The sequence below is a fragment of the Lipotes vexillifer genome, unplaced genomic scaffold, assembly GCF_000442215.2.
Source record: "Lipotes vexillifer unplaced genomic scaffold, Lipotes_vexillifer_v1.1 scaffold112, whole genome shotgun sequence".
Lineage (NCBI taxonomy): Eukaryota > Metazoa > Chordata > Mammalia > Artiodactyla > Lipotidae > Lipotes > Lipotes vexillifer.
In genome coordinates this window covers 2,051,039-2,073,211 of record NW_006776285.1, presented here as the reverse complement: position 1 = coordinate 2,073,211, position 22,173 = coordinate 2,051,039, and the positions used below count along the sequence as shown (strand labels likewise).

The window sequence follows — 22,173 nt, the reverse complement described above, 5'->3', positions numbered from 1 at the left end:
CCACTTCTAGGGTCTATGAATGTAAGCACTATCAAATAAATTTAACTCTCCTATTTTGATCCACACAAACCTTAATGTGACCAAGTAAAACAACCATTTTTATAGTCAAAGATCAAGAAAGAACAAGAGATTCTATGAAACACCACGAATTTTTGTTAAACTAACTATCAATGTAAAAAGTCACCGTCAAACTGGAGAAAAATTACTACCTGCTTTATACAAACTGATTTTTGGCTACTTTTTTATGATGGTGGTAGATTAGACTAGGGATTCTCCACCCAGGTATTGCATCAGTTGGAACAAGTTATTCTTTCACTAAAATAAAATTAAGTTGGTATTTCCCAAATTTGCAAGAAAAATTAGCGATTAAAGCAATGGTTAAATTTTCTTTATTGTACATTTTTCTCAGATCTTTGGCATCTACTACTTCTTGTCTAAAACAACAAAATAAACGAACTTATAAATAAAGGAAAAACACAGGAACTGCCAATCATGCCTTACATAAACATACACAATTGTTACTTTTATCCCCTCAAATATTATAGTAACAATTTCTGGAAGTAAAATTGTTCCTAGATCACAGGATGGAACTTAACTTATCAGTGTTTTGTGGGATTTGTTCCATAAAGATCACTGTAGCTTCCAAATTCTCTGCCACTTTACTGCCTTTGAGAATTGGGTTGTTGAATGATCATTAATATCATCTACTGGTCTCTCAGAAGCATATGAAATGATGGAACATAGCCCTCATGCCTGGCTCTCTTGATCCCCTGTGCAGAGGGCTCTGATAACGGTGCTTCCACATTCCTCCTGTCCACTGTCATCATGGTCTCCTTCCATAAGCCAAGAACTTTATACAGTGTTGAAAATACAGGTTTCAAGGGAAAATCATCCACACTTTCTAAGCAGTGGCAGCAGGCATATAAACAAATAATGACATAAATGCAATAAGGGCTTTCACAGAGGTATGGCCAAAGCAATATGGAATCTGTCTAATGAGGCTAAAGGAGGCTTTCTTAAGTAGGAGGCATTTCAGCCACACAGCAAAGGCTTAATAAAGGGCCATTCGGAGCCCGGAAAGCAACACATGGGGAAGGCAGGATATTGAGAAAAGCGTAGGAGTCAGGAGGGCTGGAGCTCTGACAAGTGAATGAGAGATGCTGAGTTTCTGCTTGGAGGTAGGGAAGAGAGCTGTCTGGAAGTGCCTTGTAAGGGCACTGTGGCCTTTACATTTTATCCCCACAGCAATGGCAAGTCATTAATTAACTGCAAGCGCTGGAGCTGTATAATCAAATTTATATCTTAGAACTCATCAAGAGTGAGATGATATTATTAGTAACAATAACATTAAATAATAACAGTAATTTCATAAATGTGTATTTTAATGAGAATTATTTTAATAGTTCACTGTTAAGTAAAATGTTGGCTGATGGTTTGAACTGGACATCTTAAAGCTATGTTAAGAAGATGTACTACTATTGAGATAATTATCTTTTAAAATTTATTTGATTTGAATTTAAACCTACTAATGCTGTATATTAATAGATTTTCTAATTTTAGACTATTTGTGGATTCCTATAAAAAACATACTGTTTGGTTATAAGTAAACGATTGCCTTTTCCTATATTATTGAGTTCTAGTTGCTAGCATTTTAAGTTTAAAAAAATATCCTTTTTAAATGACATGTAAAAAGGGAAGGTAAACAGTGGCAAATGCTACAAAGAAAGGAAGTCTGATGAGAATAGAAATCTATCCTTTGGATTTTGAAAGCAGTCGTCAATGGTGACCTATAAATAAGAATAGTTACAGTGGAATGATAAGGCACACATCAGTCTCAGCTTCTCATCCAAACATTCAAAGTCGGCCAAGGTCTGGTCCTAAACCACCTCTCCAGCCTTAACTGTCTACTACTTTTACACATAGGCATAGCACAAAACGAAACAAATTATTTGTTCCAAGCATCACAACACGCTTGCCCCCCTCTGAGCCTCTGCTCACGGGCGCCACCTGCCTGGTGTGCTCTTCTGACCAGCTCCAAGACCCTCCTTCAGTGTCACTTTGCCTTCTGGACTTCACCAGTGTATAGAGACAGCTGCAAGCCTGGCCTCTCAATTCCCTCAGTACCTACCACTTTCTAGCTCACATCATTGCTATCTACACATACGTCTTATTTTTAAACATTCTCAACTCTTTATAAACGCCATTGCTGATGTACATGGTGATACAGACTTGCTCTAGGTGCCTAAATAATTCATGCAAGGATGTACAGAGACTTAATGAACCCCAAAGACATAAATCACTGCAAACTCCTGTTGCAATTTACAGTAACGCACATGCGGTACAAAGTAGCACAGCTACAATCCCATACATTTTATAGTGTTTATTTGCTTTAAATATGTCTCTCCTCTAAAAAGAATATATATAGAAGAAATCTTGGGATTTGAAATAGTTTCTTGCATTCGGAAGGCAAAACACTTTCAGCATACACACATGTACTATTAGGTACCAGATTAAGATAGATCTAATGAAGCTAAAATTAGTAATGACAACTGGATCACCTTAGCAAGTGTCCCTTCCTGCACATCTCAATTAACCGGTTAAGGAAGGAGGAGAAAAAACTTCTCCTCGAGGGACGACGGGAAGATGGCGGAAGAGTAAGACGCGGAGATCACCTTCCTCCCCACAGATACACCAGAAATACATCTACATGTGGAACAACTCCTACAGAACAGCTACTGAACGCTGGCAGATGACCTCAGACCTCCCAAAAGGCAAGAAACCCCCCACATACCTCGTGCTCGAGGAGAGGGGATTAAGAGCGCTGCTTAAAGGAGCTCCAGAGACCGGCATGAGCCGCGGCTAAAAGCGCGGACCCCAGAGACAGGCACGAGACGCTAAGGCTGCTGCTGCCGCCACCAAGAAGCCTGTGTGCGAGCACAGGTCACTATCCACACACTCCTCTCCCGGGAGCCTGTGCAGCCCGCCACTGCCAGGGTCCCGTGATCCAGGGACAACTTCCCAGGAGAACACACAGTGCCCCTCAGACTGGTGCAATGTCATGCCGGGCTCTGCCGCCGCAGGCTCGCCCTGCATCAGTACCCCTCCCTCCCCTCGGCCTGAGTGAGCCAGAGGCCTGCGTGAGCCAGAGCCTCCGAATCAGCGGCTCCTTTAACCCCGCCCTGTCTGAGAGAAAAACAGACGCCCTCCGGCGACCTACACGCAGAGGCGGGGCCAAATCCAAAGCTGAGCCCCTGGGAGCTACTGTGAGAACAAAGAAGAGAAAGGGAAATCTCTCCCAGCAGCCTCAGGAGCAGCGGACTAAATCTCCACAGGCAACTTGATGTACCCTGCAGCTGTGGAATACATGAAGAGACAACGAATCATCCCAAATTGAGGAGGTGGACTTTGAGAGCAAGATTTATGATTTTTTCCCTTTTTCCTCTTTTTGTGAGTGTGTATGTTTATGCTTCTGTGTGAGATTTTGTCTGTATAGCTTTGCTTCCACCATTTCAACTAGGGCTCTATCCGTCCGGGTTTTTTTTTTTTTTGGTTTTTCGTTTGTTTTTTGTTTTTTTCTTTTAAAAAATAATTTTTTTTCTTAATAATTATTATTTATTTTAATAACTATTTTATTTTATCTTTATTTTATCTTCTTTCTTGCTTTCCTTCCCTCCTTCCTTCCTCCCTCCCTCCCTCCCTCCCTCCTTTCTTTCTCCTTTCTTTCTTTCTTCCTTCCTTCCTTCCTTCCTTTCTTTCTTTCTCCTTTCTTCCTTCCTTCCCTCCTTCCCTCCTTTCTTTCTTTCTTTCTCCTTCCTTCCTTCCTTCCTTTCTTTCTTTTCTAATTTTTCTCCCTTTTATTCTGAGCCATGTGGGTGAAAGGCTCTTGGTGCTGCAGCCAGGAGTCAGAGCTGTGCCTCTGAGGTGGGAGAGCCAACTTCAGGACACTGGTCCACAAGAGACCTCCTACCTCCACATAATATCAAACGGCGAAAATCTCCCAGATATCTCCATCTCAACACCAGCACCCAGCTTCACTCAACGACCAGCAAGCTACAGTGCTGGACACCCTATGCCAAAAAACTAGCAAGACAGGAACACAACCCCACCCATTAGCAGAGAGGCTGCCTAAAAATCATAAAAAGTCCACAGACACCCCAAAACACACCACCAGACATGGACCTGCCCAACAGAAAGACAAGATCCAGCCTCATCCACCAGAACACAGGCACTAGTCCGCTCCACAAGGAAGCCTACACAACCCACTGAACCAACCTTAGCCACTGGGGACAGACACCAAAAACAACGGGAACTACGAACCTGCAGCCTGCGAAAAGGAGACCCCAAACACAGTAAGATAAGCAAAATGAGAAGACAGAAAAACACACAGCAGATGAAGGAGCAAGATAAAAACCCACCAGACCTAACAAATGAAGAGGAAATAGGCAGTCTACCTGAAAAAGAATTCATAATAATGATAGTAAAGATGATCCAAAATCTTGGAAATAGAATGGACAAAATGCAAGAAACATTTAACAAGGACCTAGAAGAATTAAAGAGGAAACAAGCAACAATGAACAACACAATGAAATTAAAAATACTCTAGAAGGGATCAATAGCAGAATAAGTGAGGCAGAAGAACGGATAAGTGACCTGGAAGATAAAATAGTGGAAATAACTACTGCAGAGCAGAATAAAGAAAAAAGAATGAAAAGAACTGAGGACAGTCTCAGAGACCTCTGGGACAACATTAAACACATGAACATTCGAATTATAGGGGTTCCAGAAGAAGAGAAAAAGAAAGGGACTGAGAAGATATTTGAAGAGATTATAGTTGAAAACTTCCCTAATATAGTGGGAAAGGAAATAGTTAATCAAGTCCAGGAAGCACAGAGAGTCCCATACAGGATAAATCTAAAAGCTGGTTCTTTGAGAAGATAAACAAAATAGATAAACCATTAGCCAGACTCATCAAGAAAAAAAGGGAGAAGACTCAAATCAATAGAATCAGAAATGAAAAAGGAGAAGTAACAACTGACACTGCAGAAATAAAAAAAATCATGAGGGATTACTACAAGCAACTCTATGCCAATAAAATGGACAATCTGGAAGAAATGGACAAATTCTTAGAAATGCACAAACTGCCAAGACTGAATCAGGAAGAAATAGAAAATATGAACAGACCAATCACAAACACTGAAATTGAAACTGTGATTAAAAATCTTCCAACAAACAAAAGCCCAGGACCAGATGGCTTCACAGGCGAATTCTATCAAACATTTAGAGAAGAGCTAACACCTATTCTTCTCAAACTCTTCCAAAATATAGCAGAGGGAGGAACACTCCCAAACTCATTCTACGAGGCCACCATCACCTTGATACCAAAACCAGACAAGGATGTCACAAAGAAAGAAAACTACAGGCCAATATCACTGATGAACATAGATGCAAAAATCCTCAACAAAATACTAGCAAACAGAATCCAACAGCACATTAAAAGGATCGTACACCAGGATCAAGTGGGGTTTATTCCAGGAATGCAAGGATTCTTCAATATACGCAAATCAATCAATGTGATACACCATATTAACAAACTGAAGGAGAAAAACCATATGATCTTCTCAATAGATGCAGAGAAAACTTTTGACAAAATTCAACACCCATTTATGATAAGAACCCTGCAGAAAGTAGGCACAGAGGGAACTTTCCTCTACATAATAAAGGCCATATATGACAAACTCACAGCCAACATCGTCCTCAATGGTGAAAAACTGAAACCATTTCCACTAAGGTCAGGAACAAGACAAGGTTGCCCACTCTCACCACTATTATTCAACATAGTTTTGGAAGTTTTAGCCACAGCAATCAGAGAAGAAAAGGAAATAAAAGGAATCCAAATCGGAAAAGAAGAAGTAAAGCTGTCACTGTTTGCAGATAACATGATACTATACATAGAGAATCCTAAAGATGCTACCAGAACACTACTAGAGCTAATCAATGAATTTAGTAAAGTAGCAGGATACAAAATTAATGCACAGAAATCTCTAGCATTCCTATACAGTAATGATGAAACATCTGAAAGTGAAATCAAGAAAACACTCCCATTTACCATTGCAACAAAAAGAATAAAATATCTAGGAATAAACCTACCTAAGGAGACAAAAGACCTGTATGCAGAAAATTATAAGACACTGATGAAAGAAATTAAAGATGATACAAACAGATGGAGAGATATACCATGTTCTTGGATTGGAAGAATCAACATTGTGAAAATGACTCTACTTCCCAAAGCAATCTATAGATTCAATGCAATCCCTATCAAACTACCACTGGCATTTTTCACAGAACTAGAACAAAAAATTTCACAATTTGTATGGAAACACAAAAGACCCCGAATAGCCAAAGCAATCTTGAGAACAAAAAATGGAGCTGGAGGAATCAGGCTGCCTGACTTCAGACTATACTACAAAGCTACAGTAATCAAGACAGTATGGTACTGGCACAAAAACAGAAAGATAGATCAATGGAATAGGATAGAAAGCCCAGAGATAAACCCATGCACATATGGTCACCTTATCTTTGATAAAGGTGGCAGGAACGTACAGTGGAGAAAGGACAGCCTCTTCAATAAGTGGTGCTGGGAAAACTGGACAGGTACATGTAAAAGTATGAGATTAGATCACTCCCTAACACCATACACAAAAATAAGCTCAAAATGGATTAAAGACCTAAATGTAAGGCCAGAAACTATCAAACTCTTAGAGGAAAACATAGGCAGAACACTCTATGACATAAATCACAGCAAGATCCTTCTTGACCCATCTCCTAGAGTAATGGAGATAAAAACAAAAATAAACAAATGGGACCTAATGAAACTTCAAAGCTTTTGCACAGCAAAGGAAACCATAAACAAGACCAAAAGACAGCCCTCAGAATGGGAGAAAATATTTGCAAATGAATCAACTGACAAAGGATTAATCTCTAAAATTTACAGGCAGCTCATGCAGCTCAATAACAAAAAAATAAACAACCCAATCCAAAAATGGGCAGAAGACCTAAATAGACATTTCTCCAAAGAAGATATACAGACTGCCAACAAACACATGAAAGAATGCTCAACATCATTAATCATTAGAGAAATGCAAATCAAAACTACAATGAGATATCATCTCACACCAGTCAGAATGGCCATCATCAAAAAATGTAGAAACAATAAATGCTGGAGAGGGTGTAGAGAAAAGGGAACACTCTTGCACTGCTGGTGGGAATGTGAATTGGTTCAGCCACTATGGAGAACAGTATGGAGGTTCCTTAAAAAACTACAAATAGAACTACCATATGACCCAGCAATCCCACTACTAGGTATATACCCTGAGGAAACCAGAATTCAGAAAGAGTCATGTACCAAAATGTTCATTGCAGCTCTATTTACAATAGCCCGGAGATGGAAACAACCTAAGTGTCCATCATCGGATGAATGGATAAAGATGTGGCACATATATACAATGGAATATTACTCAGCCATAGAAGGAAATGAAATTGAGCTATTTGTAATGAGGTGGATAGACCTAGAGTCTGTCATACAGAGTGAAGTAAGTCAGAAAGAGAAAGACAAATACCGTATGCTAACACATATATATGGAATTTAAGAAAAAAAAAATGTCATGAAGAACCTAGGGGTAAGACAGGAATAAAGACACAGACCTACTAGAGAATGGACTTGAGGATATGGGGAGGGGGAAGGGTAAGCTGTGACAAAGCGAGAGAGAGGCATGGACATATATACACTACCAAACGTAAGGTAGATAGCTAGTGGGAAGCAGCCGCGTAGCACAGAGAGATCAGCTCGGTGCTTTGTGACCACCTAGAGGGGTGGGATAGGGAGGGTGGGAGGGAGAGCACCCTCCCTAGGGATGCAAGAGGGAAGAGATATGGGAACATATGTATATGGATAACTGATTCACTTTGTTATAAAGCAGAAACTAACACACCATTGTAAAGCAATTATATTCCAATAAAGATGTAAAAAAAAAAAAGATTTAAGATACAAGGATACATTGGACAGCAGAGGGAAGTATAGCTATTATTTTATAACAACTTTAAATAGAGTATAATCTATAAAAATATTGAATCACGATGTTGTACACCTGTAACTAATAAAATATTGTATATCAACTATCCTTCAAATAAAAAAGAAAAAACTCCTCCACACAGGGATCTGATGCCAGCCAGCTTGAATAGATTCAAAATGTACTACAGGGCTTCCCTGGTGGCACAGTGGTTGAGAGTCCGCCTGCCGATGCAGGGGACACGGGTTTGTTCCCCGGTCCGGGAAGATCCCACATGCCGCAAAGCGGCTAGGCCCATGAGACATGGCCACTGAGCCTGTGCGTCTGGAGCCTGTGCTCCGCAACGGGAGAGGCCACAACGGTGAGAGGCCCACATACCGCAAAAAAAAAAAAAAAAAAAAAAAAAAAACAGAAAAACAACAAAATGTACCACAGCATTCTAAAAGGTATCTTACGGCTACATTTTGGAAGACTTTGGATCCCATCACATCTTTATTCCAACAGCAAATCCATCCTGATGAAATATTTTATTCACTGCAATATTTTTGTTTTATGTTTTACCTTCAACTTCTTTTTCATTTCTGATGTTTCTTGCATCTTCTTATACTCTTTTATCTCTTTGGCCTGAATGGCAGTCTTCGATTTCAAGATCCAGTTCAACAGCTCAGCACTTATAGCATCAAACCTGATTTGAGATTCAGATGTTACCAAATGTCAGTCATTTTCTTCTATTGTTTCACTTGGCTCCAGAAAGAGGCATGTGTTTTTAAGCACTCCTCAAAAATAAAGGCAACCCAGAAATACAGTAACCATACAAAATAAGATCATACATTTACAATTAAAAGTATGAAAAACAGGAACAAAATCGTAGTGTCAATGAATAAAGAAAATAATTAAATAAAAATTTTAAACATTATAAGAAACCACTTATACTTTCGTAAACCCTTTGCAGATCATGAAAAACAGATTTGGTTAGATAACAGCAGAAAAGAACAAGTGCAGACATTCCTAAGTTAACGCCTTCTTTAATTCTACATGTAATTACTGAGTCTCCTATATGCCAGGCACTGGACTGGGCTCTTAATATGAAGGTAAAGCAACACAATCCCAGGAATTCACAGGATGCCTCCTAACCCAATGGGGAGGGAATGGCTTCCTGGGGAACAACAGCATTATGCTCGGGAGTTTTCCACATAAAAGGAGAACAAAGAAAGGGAGGAACACACTTTGCACACTATCAGTAGTTAGGTGTGGCTGGAATAGCAAGCACTAGTCAGGGGGGGACAATTGACAGTGTGGCAGAGAGCCACAGGGACCAGTAACTGGAAAGCCCTGCAGGATAGCTTAAGAAGTTGGACCTTACCCAAAAGACAGCTGAGAGCCAGTGAGGGGTTTAAAGCATGGGACGGACATGATTATATTTACCCTTTTGTGTTCACTGAGGAGAAAGAATAAAGAGAGGCAAGTCCAGAGAACAGGCTGTGGTAGTATCGGAAGCCGAACCAAATGACAGTGGAAAGGAGAAAAGGGGACAGACTTTAGAGGTGCTGAGAAAGTCGGTCAAAACCACAGTGAGGAGGAACAAGAAGAGGAACAGTCACTGGTTGCTGGCCATATGCCAGGCCCTTCTCTAAATGGTTTATGTGCATTATTAAGTCAAGGAATCCTCACAACAACCCTGTGAGTATACACTATTATTATCCTTTCTAATGATGCAGGAATTGCGCTCGCAGAGGATTTAAATAACTACTCCAGGCAGCAAAGCTAACATATTCAGAGAATTCAAGCTGAGGAGTCTGTTCTCTTAGCCAGGGCTTTGCCCCAGGGTTTCTCAAAGCAAGATCTGGGTATTTTCAGAGACTTTCAGGTAAGCACAGGTTGTCCTTGCTGATTCTTTTGGGAAACTTGGCTCAAAGTGTTTCTAGTGAATTATGAATATTTGTCTTTGCATCAAGATAAATTTTTCTTGTACTTTGAATGGGATTTTGTGACACTCTAGGTAAATAACCAGGGGTCACAGTATCACTCAAACAATGGTACACGCCTCCTGTCATCTTAAGAGGAGGTTTCTGTGTAATCTTTCAGAGAAGAGGAGCAGAAACCAAAGATCATATGTTTTAAATGACCTTTTGGAGACTTACTCCATCTCTGCCCTCAATATGAGCAAGCGCAGTGTGAACGCCTTAGAGGCCCAGTGATCTCAGGTCATGTTAACAGAAATGTATCTAGATTATAGGAAATGACTGTCCCTATGGTGATTGAAATAACAAACAAACAAACAAACAAAGAGCCACTAGTAGCACCAGGAGAAGAGAAGGGGAAATTAACCATCATTTTTGAGGCATGTATTATAAGCTGTGCTAAGCAGTTATTCAAGGTTCACATCTGCTCGGATTTAAGACAAGCTAATAGTGGTTTCCACACCAGACTAAAAACATTAAAGGATCTGGAAACCATGTCACATTAGGATGCTTAAGAATACTTAGACTTTAGGACAATGTAAATTAGAATATGAAACCTATCCTTAAATTCTGAAGAGGTACCATATCTCCCTCTTTGCTCCCTCTTTGCTGTTCCCTCTTTGTAGCTCTATATCACTCCAAGATGCAAAACTAGCACACATGAATAGACTTAGAGGGGCAAACTTTGGGCAAACTTTCTAATAATGAAACTTCACTGCCGTCTACTATAATGAACTGGATGTACTCAAGCCTCCATTTGTCCAGGAATGAACTGAAGGCATTTCTGCATCAATCAAATCATGGATAGAAGACTGTGGAATTCACAACTAGTTGCCCACCCAATAGATACCTCCCTCCCCACACTTCTTCCTTGCTGCCCCAGTACCCCAGAACACAACCATAGAGACTGAAAAGGCAGGACAGTTTCAACCTCCCAGGAACCCAGGCTGTGGGCAAGTGACTGAGTCCTGGCCAGTGAGACCAGGGTGCGGGAGTTAGCTGATATCTTCCAGGAAAGGTTTTTCTCCCTGATTAAAAATTTTTAAACTAAACAAATGAGGAAAAACTGCTCTACCTGCCTATAAAGCAGGTTATACAAGGATGTTATGCCCAGTGCTACAGCAGCATCTTGGGACCATGAGAAGACAAGGGAAAAGCCAACATGCTGAGGAGGGCAGAGACAAGGTGTCAGGATGCTGACCCACACCATCCCATTAAAACTGCCCCACCTCCGGACTTCTTGTAATGTGAGATAATCAATGACCTCATCGTTTAAGTCACTTTGGGTACAGTATTCTGTTTCTTGCAGCAGAATTCACCCTATATAACATGGTCGTGTTTAAGGTTTTATAGTTATGCACTGTGATATTGTGATTTATAGTAAGAAATGTATATTTGGTCTTTGTCCCTATTTCTGGCACAGTGTTCCCCAAACCCTTGGAATTTCCAGTGATGAGAGCAACAAAGGTGTCATTTGTTATGTTAGTGAGATGACTTTTGGATCCCACCTAAAAAGGTGGGCTGGTTGTCAGGAGACCCAACCCTGTGATTAGAGGGTTGGAACTTTCGGTCTCACCCCCCTGACCTCAGGGGAGAGGAGAGGGGATGGAGGTTGAATCAATCGCCAAAGGTCAATGATTTAATCAATCATGACTATGTAATGAAGCCTCCCTAAAAACCCAAAAGGATGGGGTTCACAGAGCTTCAGGTTGGTGAACACATGGATATTCAGAGAGAGTGGGGCACCTGGAGAGGGCATGGGAGCTCCGCACCCTTTCCCCACTTGCCCTGTGCATCTCTTCAGTCTGACTGTTCCTGGGTGGCATTCTTTTTATAATAAACAGATAATCTATTAAGTAAAATGTTTCTCTGAGTTCTATAAGCTGCTCTAGCAAATTAACTGAACCAGAGGAGGTGGTGTTAGAAACCTCTGAATTATAACCAGTTGGTCCGAATATAGGTAACAACCTGGATTTGCGACTAGCGTCTAAAGTCCAAGGAGGAGGTCGTGGAAACCTCCAACCTGTAGCCAGTCGGTAAGAAACACAGGTAACCTGGGCTTGTAACTGGCATCTGGTCTGGGGCAGGGGAGGAGGAAGAGAAAGCAGTCTTGTAGGACTAAACCTGTGAGTCAGAGGTACCAGAACCTATTTATGCGCCCTAGTCTTTTACAATCTTCCCGGCTTCCAAATGCACATAGTCAGCGCTGGAGAGACACCCTGCCAGATACACTGACAGAATATAAACACTCAGGAAATGAAAGGTCTATGGTGATATCAACATCAGAAGCATCTCCCTCATCTGCTACCTTGGCTCCAGAAGTAAAAGTTCTACAGCCGCTGCTTGCAACTCAGAGGTCCAGGGGTCCTGCAAGGAGATGCTCTTAGGAGGCAGGAACACAGCCTTATTATCAAAATGAAAGTCATCAGATAAAATTACAATCCTGCTTTGTCTAACAAAAGCTGAACTGGGGAAATCATATCATTTTTATTCAGGCAAAAATAACAGCCCATTTGATAGCACTACTCAAGGGCTGCTCTGAGACGGGCTGCTCTGAGACTACCTGCTCCAGTGCCTGTGAGGAACAGTACCTCGCCCACAGGAGAGCTCTACAGAGGATCTGACACTAGTAAAAGCTCACTATACGCCAGCCATGGTTATTCCTCCTATAAGGATCCTGAGTTTCTTCTGAGTCAGAAATGAAAAGATATTTTACCAAAGATGGATTTTAAAGCCAAACACGAAGAATCTGTTAATAAATATGACAAAGGAATTAACAAAGAAAGAAGACATGAAAAAAGAAAGAAGGGGGAAAAGGAGACTAAAAATGAATTACTTCCCTGAGGTAAGGTTTTTTTTAAAGGTGAGAAGAGGAAGGAGAGTCACAAAGAATAAGGAGATGGATCTAAATCAAAACTGTAGGAACTGTGATAGAGAAAGAAAGAATAAATGAGGGATCATGGACAATCATATCCACCCAAGGTAACATGGGAAAGGAAGAAGGGTTCTGTCACACAGTTCTCCCAGTTGAACCCAAGATAAATAAAATCATCCAGATGATTTAGATGCTTAGCAGTGTAAAGTGAAATATTCAGAAGACTCAGAGGTAGTGAGTGGTTCAGTAGTTGAATTTCCATTACAATAATTATGTCTAAATTTGCATATGATTAGTGATCAGTACAGAATAAGTTCTGAGTACAAAATACATTATGTGCGGGATTGGGTTTGGAAAATGGTCTCTATCTGTTCTCACCTTTTCTTAGTTTCCAAATCCACAGGGATCTGTCTCTTCTTTGGGGGAGGAGGAGGAGGCAGCTCTTGCTTAGACCTTTTTGTAGTTACTTGTTCTCTTAGGCGAACCGTCTCCAAAAGATCCTTCTGAGGAATCTGGGACATTCCCAGCTTTGCAACAGCCTGAGTCACCTGAAATAAAAATCATCCAGTTTTAATGTTTTATAACAGCTTTATTGGATATAATTCATATGCCATAAAATTCTCCCCTTGGAAATGTACGGTCCAATGGTTATTAATATATTCAGAGTTGTGCAACCATGCCCACTTTCTAATTCCAGAATAGTTTTATCATTTCAAAACGAAACCCTAAAGTCTCTGTCAAAATTACTCAACTCTGTTATTGTGGCAGGAAAAAAGCCATAGACGATATGTATTGATAAGTTAATGGGCATGACTGTGTTCCAATAAAACTTTATTCACAAATACAAGGAGCTGATTAGATTTAGTCCACAAGGCCTGTAGTTTGCACACCCCTGCTCCAGACCTCAGGAACGACTACTTATCAATAACGTACAGCAATATATTCAAATGTATATACTGATCTTGTATCCTGCAAGCTCGTTGCATGTTTATCAGTCTAATGTATGTGTGTGTGTGTGTGTGTGTGGATTCCTTAGGATTTTCTACATAAAAGGTTATATCATGTGAGTACAGAGATAGTTTTATCTTTTTCCAATTCACATGAGTTTTATTTCTTTTTAATGCCTAATCATCCTGTCTAGAAACTCTAGTACAAGGACATCTTTGTCCTGTTCCTTACATGAGGGAGAAAGTATTCAGTCTTTCATCACTGAGTGTGATGTTGGTCTTTGGTTTTTATGTAGAAGCTCTTTATTAGGTTGAGAAAGCTCCCATCTATTTCCAGTTTGGTGTATGTTTTTATCATAAAAGGGTGTTGAATTCTGTCAAATGCCTTTTTTATATCTATTTAGATGATCACATGTTTTTGGCTTTTCTTCTATTGATATGGTGTAATGTGTTGATTGATATTTCAATCTTCCCTTCTAGGGATAACTCCCACTTGGTCACAACATATTATTCTTTTTATATGTTATTGGATTTGATTTTCTAGTATTTACTTGGGAATTTTCACATCTATGCTCATAAGAGATATTTATACAAAATTTTCTTTTCTTGTGATATCTTTGTTTTGGCATAGGAGAATACACATTTCCTATAATTATTTGGGAAACGTCCTCCCCACCTCTACTTTCTGGAAAAATATGTAAAAGATGATGGTGATGATGACAATGATTTTATTCCAATAAGGTTGGTAGTGATATCATCTCATGTTTCTGATTTGAGAAATGTGAGTCCTCTCTTTTGTGCTTAGTTGGTGTGGCTAAAGTTTTGTCAATTTTGTTCATTTTTCCAATGAATCAAATTTTGGTCTTATTTAATTTCTCAATTTTTTTTCTATTCTCTTCGTTAGATATTTGTACTCTAATATTTGCTATTCTCTTTCTTCTACTTGGTTTAATTTACTCTTTTTTCTAGTTCTTAATGGAGAAGTTTAGGATGTTGACATAAGATCTTCTTTTTTAACATAGGCATGTAAAGCTATCAGTTTCATTCTGAACACTACTTTCACTGCATTCATGAGTTTCGGTATGTTTTGGTTTTGTTTTTATTAATCTCAAATAATTTTCTAATTGTCCTTTTGATTTCTTCTTTTACTTCTTGGTTCTTTATAAGTGTGGTTCCTAAATCTCCTTCCTTTATTGATATCTAAATAAATTATATTATCTTCAGAGAACAAAAAAAAGAAAAAAAGAAACCCTGTGCCCAAAACAGTCACTGCCCATCTTTCTCTCCCTCTTGGCCCCTGGCAACCACTAATCTACCTGTCTCTCTGGATTTGCCTGTTCCGGATACTTCATATAGATAGAATTATAGTGCATTAATCTTGTGACTGGCTACTTTTACTCAGCACAGTGTTTTCAGGGTTCATCCATGTTGTATCATGTATCAGTACTTCATTTTATTATTGCCTAATACTTGCATGGATATACCACATTTTGTTTATCCATCCATCTATTGATGGATATTATCAGTTGTTTCACTTTGTGGTTATTATGAATAATGCTGCTATGAACATTCATGTACAAACCAAAGTGTTAATTTTGTTCAACTTGTTAAAATATTCTTTAAATTAATAAGATTATTTAAGATTTAAAGATCATTTAATGGATTCATGTCTAAGTGTTATCAGTTACTATGGGTCGAATGACTGGACATCAGTAAGTTTTCTGAAGGTCTACTAAAATTTACTTTAGAACACTAAAGAAGATATTCACATGTCAATTTTTCAATTTTATAGTAAACCAGGTATAAGAAACCAACTTTTTAGTTTAGCTACTACTTTTATTTCACAAAAACTAAAACAAACCTGAACGTATAATTTCCACTTGATGGCACAACACATTACCCAAAGCAAAAGATACCTGGTTGGAGGAATCTTCTAGTCTCTGAACCAAGGAATCCCATCTCTGAGTCAGTTCCTCTGAGTCACTGTTGATCTTCTTGGATGCCTTAGGGTTATCAAGTAACTGACCCACATCCTGGCCAATCTCACTCAGCTGATCCAATGCTTGACGCTTCATTTCCATGTCTTCCTTCAAAATCTAGTATTTCAGATACTTATTAGATGACTCCCTTTTAACAGGACTTTATCTTCCTGTTCCCCAGTCAGGAAATGTAAACATGTATATTTTATTATAAAATTCACCTGCCTTGCAATTAATTCCCTAAAGCTAAAACATAAGACTCCTGGTTCTAGATCATTACATGGCAGCATTCCAGAGTTAGGCGATGAGTCTATTCACTAAATTGTATTAACCGTTGATATAAAACAGTAAGATACCACAGGCTTACAAGACAGATGCTGACAATGACATCACTTACAGCCAGTCGTCGAACACTGACACTTAGTTCCTTTTGGTCTTTGAAGTTGCTCGTCTGGACTTTATTTAAAGCCTCTCCTTTTTCAGTTAACCATGCTTTCAACAAGCACTACAAATAATAATAAAAGTTAGAAATATTTAGGGAATCATTTGGTAATTCAATTCAATCAAGTTCTAGAATCTCCAATTTTTATGTTACTAGAGGCTTATCCACATCTGGGATAAGAAGGACTTCAAACACCTAAGCCTGAGGCATAAATGACCCAGGAAGGCATCTTTCTTTAAGATATTACCCTTCTCAGATTTGCAACAGATCGACCTGAAATTAGCCCCACTCCTGGATAACTAAACCTAATTCTCAGGGAAGTAGGTGGGTCTAAAGGGCTAAATCCAACTATCCAAGTCTCCAAAAGAATCACTTTATAACTCTCTAGATGCAGAGGGAAGGTCAGAGATTTTCTTGTCTCAGCCCCTCATTTTAGGGAAGAAACAGAGAGAAGCCAAATTATATGTCCAAGATCTCTTGGCTTGCTAACTTCAGAGACAGATCAAAGACCCACACCCCGAAGCCAATGGTTTTTTCACGCATCTTGCAGGACAACCACACTAATGCTCCAGATTTGACAGCAATTATGACTAGAGGACAAAGTCTGAGGATACTCCAAAGTCAATATAAAGATCTTTAAACTTCACTGGCCAGTGATGCATGTCTTTTAGGCAGAAGATATTTAGTAAGGTAGGGAGATAAACATGAAGGAGGAGTAAAAACAACAAAAATGGCTGCATTGGGATAATTTTTCCCAAAATGTAGTATTTACCACAGAAACCTTTTTCTATAGAGTTGAGGGGGGAAATTCTTGGTTCTGTGTTTGGAATCAACTCTTTCTCTAGTTGTTTTATTTATCAGTTTATTTAACAACCATCCTCTGCCTTTATATTCCACCAAAAAAAGGACAAAGATTAGAAAATACAAGACAAACATGGATCCTGTCCTCAATGTAGTAAGAGTGATAAGATACGCACAAAAATAACTGTGCCACCAGTTAGAAAGTGCAGACACCACAAAGAGATTGCTTACAGTTCTGAAACAGTGGGGAGGGGGAGGGAGTTTATAGGTGACTTCATGGTCCTAGATGGATATGTCACCAGCAAAGCCCACTGGGGTACCGGGAAAAATAAGGCGGAATATAGGTGATAAGTTCTAACCTCCTCTTTTGTGCTTAGTCTAGTTTCACTTGCCTGTAGGGGGCCGTGTGCAGAGTCCTTGCACCTAACAAGGTGGATTGGTTCCCAGAGGAGATCCACCATGCCCAACATCTCAGCTCAGCAGCTGGTGTGCAGAAGTGCTGGGCATGACACCTCAGTCCAAGATGGTGGCAGCAGGCCATGTGCAGAGAGGCTGCGCCCAGCACTGTAATCTGGAGCCATGAGCAACACACCTGCACCAGACCCACGAGAACTCCACCCCCTCCCCGCCAAGAAGAACCCTCTAAAGAAGCCCCGCCGATGATTGCTGGGGAGAGCACGGACTCTACAGCGCAAGCTCACTCCTCTCCATTCTTTCCTCGAAGAATAAAACTTTCGGACTTCCCTGGTGGTGCAGTGGTCAAGAATCCGCCTGCCAATGCAGGGAACACGGGTTCGAGCCCTGGTCCGGGAAGACCCCACATGACGCGGAGCAGCTAAGCCCGTGTGCCACAACTACTGAGGCTGCGCTCTAGAGCCCGCGAGCCACAACTATGGAGCCCACATGCCATAACTACTGAAGCCTGCGTGCCTAGAGCCCGTGCTCCGCAACAAGAGAAGCCACTGCAATGAGAAGCCTGTGCACTGCAACAAAGAGTAGCCCCCGCTCGCTGCAACTAGAGAAAGCCTGCATGCAGCAACGAAGACCCAACACAGCCAAAAATAAATAAAATTTAAAAATAAAAAGAATAAAACTTTCCTTTACTTCTGAACCAAACTAGGTTTCATTCTATTGGCTCAAGCATCACTGGGCAAGAGGGCCCTTGTAGGAGCCGGACTCGGAAGGGTTGGTAACAGGTGGGGAGAACTTAAAGAGATGGGTAAAAAGGCATTCCGAGGAAGATGCCACACTTAAAATCAGAGGCTAGAAAACCAGTTCGCTCTTCCAAAAACATGAAAACAATACAACAAAACCCATAAGCAACCTATGATGCACCATATGCATTGGGAACAGAGAAGTGAAAAAGAACCAGCACTACTCTCGTGGCCTTGACAGTCTAGGAATGGGCTACAAACTGGGAATTCAGGATTTGAGCACTGGGTACATGGAAGGACTGAGGGAAAGTTAAGTTTGGAAAGGTAGGTTAAAGTCAATCACAGAATACCTTGCTTGCCACACTTGGCTTATGCTGCAGAAATTCTGAACTAATTCTCAGAGCCCATTTCTATCTTAAAGCCTCTGCAACTGAGTGAACAATAATCCTTTGAAAGATTTTCTAATTCAGACACAGTTGATTGGTCTCATTCTCTTTAACAGCAAATTATCAATTAAGTACCAATGTTGGCTTCAGTTCTACATTTTAACATGATTTCTCCTTCCATATCACTAACAGAAGGCCATTCAAAGGTCATTTTTAAACCTAAGGTAATAAATGGCCAAAATCCCAGCCACTCCCTATTTTTAAATACTTTTAATTACCAAATTTTGATTCTTTCCAAATTTTAAATTATTTTACTTAGATGAGTAACACAGTGGTTCCCTAGCCATCAATGTCTCCCACAATCATTAATGAAGTAAAATTTTAATTATTCTGCGTGACTCATTGGCCTGAATAAAAGAGACTAAGTAAATTTAAATCTTTGTAAAGCGAAATGTAAATATTTCAGAAATCAGAATCAGGTCCATTATGTGATTCTTAATAGGACAATTCTGGTCTTGGGGGCAGATAGCAGTAACTTACAACTTCACTGGGACAAATTTTGCAACCTGCTTTTTAAGATGTTCTCTCTGCCACCATATTTAGTAAATCACAAAACATCATGCATCTGTTTTTATTCCGTGAAAAGAATTCAGTCGCTTTTTGTGGATGGAAATGAAATGCATTTAAAAGACTCACAATGGACACTGAGAAGTGGGAACAGAGTAACTGCTTATTTTCTACACCACAATTCTTTGGCACTTTGAAGAAAAGTCTTGCTTATCTGTATTCTGTTTTTACGGTTGCTTTTCTGGAAGGATGAAGATGGGCAAAGGGCCACCACTCAGACTGAAAACAAAGTGGCAGCTTTGTACCAAAGGTTCATTTTCTATGTTAATCCTTAGTGGAAAAAAATTAACTAAGTGTTCAATCAATGGTGTTGCTAAATAATATTTTCTTATTAATTTCAGTAGTTATCCTGATTAAAAATCACAAAAAATTCTTGTGGTTTAAAGTTCACAAAGTATTGAATGGATTCATTTATCATTATGTACTGAGCAAAAACCATATGCTAGGCTGTATGGTTACAAGTTCAAATACATTACCCAACACAAATGCAGTAAAAATTATGTCAAGCAAATCCTAAAAGTAGCATATCTAAATACTAACATTCTCAGTAATGAACAAAGTCAAATTATTATTACAATGGAGCTAATATATAATGCAATCTCTATGAATAAACTGCATGATAAAATGGATACAAAGCTGACTTTTAACATAATAAATAATTATTTGTAAATTTTCCTTTTGAAGAAAAATAAACAAGACTTTATTCTAACGCCATAAATAATGATGGGTTTACTTTTCACCACTTATTTTGCCCATTATGGATAACAGCTTCATACCTGTTCTTCCAGTAATTCCTGCCACAGAATGTTGATTTCCTGTAACCTGTTCCAACGTTCTTCAGTCCATCGGCACACGGCTGTCCAACGTTCACCAAGTTTCTAGAAAAGGAAGAAACCATCCTTTGTCAACAAAGCCTTAAGAGGTAATTAACACAATCCTTAAAGAAATTCTTGACATCCATCGTTCTGTATTATGGATGTGCCATTTATGAAAAATATTTTTATGAAAGTTGCTTTAAGTAATACAGATGAATCCTATAAATTTATAGATGAGAAAAACTAATTTCCATAGAATTTAATTATTTCACACTACATAGCTAGAAAGTGGCACAATTAGAACTCCATCCTGTAACTTTTGACCCCAAATTCCCGCTCTTTTCTGTTTTATTGTGGTTTTTATATGAGAATTTGACAGTTTCACATATACCTTCAAAATAAAGCAAACATCTATTTTCAGTGCTTCCATTTTTTTCAGGCTATAATTATCTTTAAGACAAAATTCAGTGCGTCAATTGTTTCTTAACCACCTTTTACATGCCAAGACAATTTTCATCTGTAGTACCAAAATTATGAAAAAAAAAATTTAATTGATAAAAACTATGTTTTGAATAAGGGAAGTTCTGTGAAAAAAAATACTTAATTGATTTGTTCTGTTTACATTGCATGATCCATAGAAAATTCCACAAAACTTAGCAACAGAATATTACAAGTATTAGCAAAACTAACTAAATAAATTTGATTAGTTTAAAAAAATCATTCTTCATGACGACTTTCCCAAAAATTATTTTATTACTGCTTTATAAATAATGATTAACAAATTGTAAATTTTATTTCTTCATTACTTAACTTGGGAGCAATAATTAATTAATATTATCTTATTTCAATATTTAATACCAGAGTAAGCTTTGCATAGCTCAAAGGGTAGAGAATGCAGAACCAGAAGACAGGTCTGTTGTCTCAGCTTGAAAACTCATTGCCTACTTAAACCTCTGAATTTCCTCACTATTAAATAGGCAAGACATGAATGCCTACCTCTCAGATTACTGTAATAACTAAATACTACTGCACCAAAGGCTCAAAACCACTGGCTAATTTTAAATGATACAAAAGAAAAAGAATTTCATATGATAATTTATAGTCTGAAAGTTACTGAAAATTATCAGCTGGCAACATTATATCAGATAATCCAAGTATTGTTTAAGTAAAATATCCTTGAACAACAGGGGTTTGAGCTGCGGGTCCACTCATACTTGGATTGTTTTCAATAAATACACTGGAAAAAATTTTGGAGATTTGTGACAATTTGAAATAAAGACGAAGCACATAACCTAGGGATATCAAAAAAATTAAGAAAAAGTTAGGTATTCATGAATGCATAAAACATCTGTAGATATGCATATAACACAAAATATTGGGTTGGCCGAAAAGTTCGTTCGGTTGAGAAATACGTTGTTCAATAAAGTTCTTGGTGAAAATGAAAAGTGTGTCTTTTATTTTTCCTTAAAACTGAACGAACTTTTTGGCCAACCCAATATGTCCTGATGGACTGTTTGTTACCAGTAACACCTCCAGTCAACAAGAGGCTATTGGTAGTTAAGTTTTGGGGAAATAAAAAGTTATACTTGGATTTTCAACCGCTTGAGAGGTCAGTGCCCCTAACCCCAAGTTTTCAAGGGTTAACTGTCAACCAAAAACTCTCTTTATAAAGACTTGTAAAGATACACTATGGTCACTGAGCAAAAAGAAGCAAGGTTCGCAAAACTGGGGTTGACGTTCACACACTGATCTACCAAAGAAACAGGGATGTGAAATCCCACATGGCTGAAATTCTCAAACTTTACATTTTCTTTACATATTCACCGGGCCCCACTCCCAGGGACTTAGGTCTGCGTAGAGCCCAGAAATATGCATCTTAACAAGTTCTTCAAGTGATTCTGAGCAAGAAGTCTGTGGACCACTTGTTGAGATCAGTTCTTATGCTTCCACATCTTATTCATATGCCCAAGGTAGCTGTGGACCACAAGCGGCCCCAACCATTCCCCAGGGGCTGAAGTAAAGGAATGATGCCTAGGTTCTCCTGTAAACCCCCATATGCTGTGGAATCCCAACTGGGAAGTACAACCTAAAGTTCTACGATTCTAAATAAACAGTGAGAC

General features: G+C 39.1%; 1 protein-coding gene across 1 annotated transcript in view; it reads right to left on the bottom strand.

Annotated features, from left to right (window-relative positions):
* The window catches only part of UTRN (utrophin), a 503,258-nt gene that overhangs the window by 352,894 nt on the left and 128,191 nt on the right, over nucleotides 1–22,173 (bottom strand). Inside the window, 5 exon segments of the mRNA XM_007450323.1 lie at nucleotides 8,628–8,751; nucleotides 13,281–13,450; nucleotides 15,766–15,945; nucleotides 16,226–16,333; nucleotides 20,015–20,116. Coding sequence (XP_007450385.1) covers nucleotides 8,628–8,751; nucleotides 13,281–13,450; nucleotides 15,766–15,945; nucleotides 16,226–16,333; nucleotides 20,015–20,116 — 684 coding nt within the window.